Below are 350 nucleotides of genomic sequence, written 5' to 3' on the forward strand. Positions count from 1 at the left end.
TTGTTGATTATTATTTTTATTTATGTATTTATTTTACTGTCGCAGATTATCTCGGTGCTTTATTTCCTGCGATCCAGCGTCAGACGGCTACCCCTTTGAGTTGATATGGATTACACGAGCAAGGTTTTATTTTTTGTTTTAATTCCAGACTCTAGTGAGCTTGTTCCCTATTATTATCTAACCTTACGTTTTATTATTATTTTTTAATTTTTTTGAGAAACCTTATGTTTTTATTTAAATACAGGGTTTTGATGAACTAACCAGCAAACTGATCTTGGTACGTCATTTTTTTTTTCCTGTTTTTCAGTTTGTGCTGATATATTTGAGCATATTCACCAACTCGAGGTGCC

General features: G+C 32.3%; 1 protein-coding gene across 1 annotated transcript in view; it reads left to right on the forward strand.

Annotated features, from left to right (window-relative positions):
- Nucleotides 1-258: 258 nt before the first annotated feature.
- LOC18042626 (probable alpha-amylase 2) overlaps nt 259-350 on the forward strand; it is a gene marked incomplete at its 5' end in the record, with an annotated part of 4531 nt that continues 4439 nt past the window's right edge. The window contains one exon of the mRNA XM_006435218.2: nt 259-277. Coding sequence (XP_006435281.2) covers nt 259-277 — 19 coding nt within the window. The remainder of the gene's footprint in view (nt 278-350) is intronic.

Source organism: Citrus clementina, unplaced genomic scaffold (assembly GCF_000493195.1).
Source record: "Citrus clementina cultivar Clemenules unplaced genomic scaffold, Citrus_clementina_v1.0 scaffold_5, whole genome shotgun sequence".
NCBI classification, from domain to species: Eukaryota; Viridiplantae; Streptophyta; class Magnoliopsida; order Sapindales; family Rutaceae; genus Citrus; species Citrus x clementina.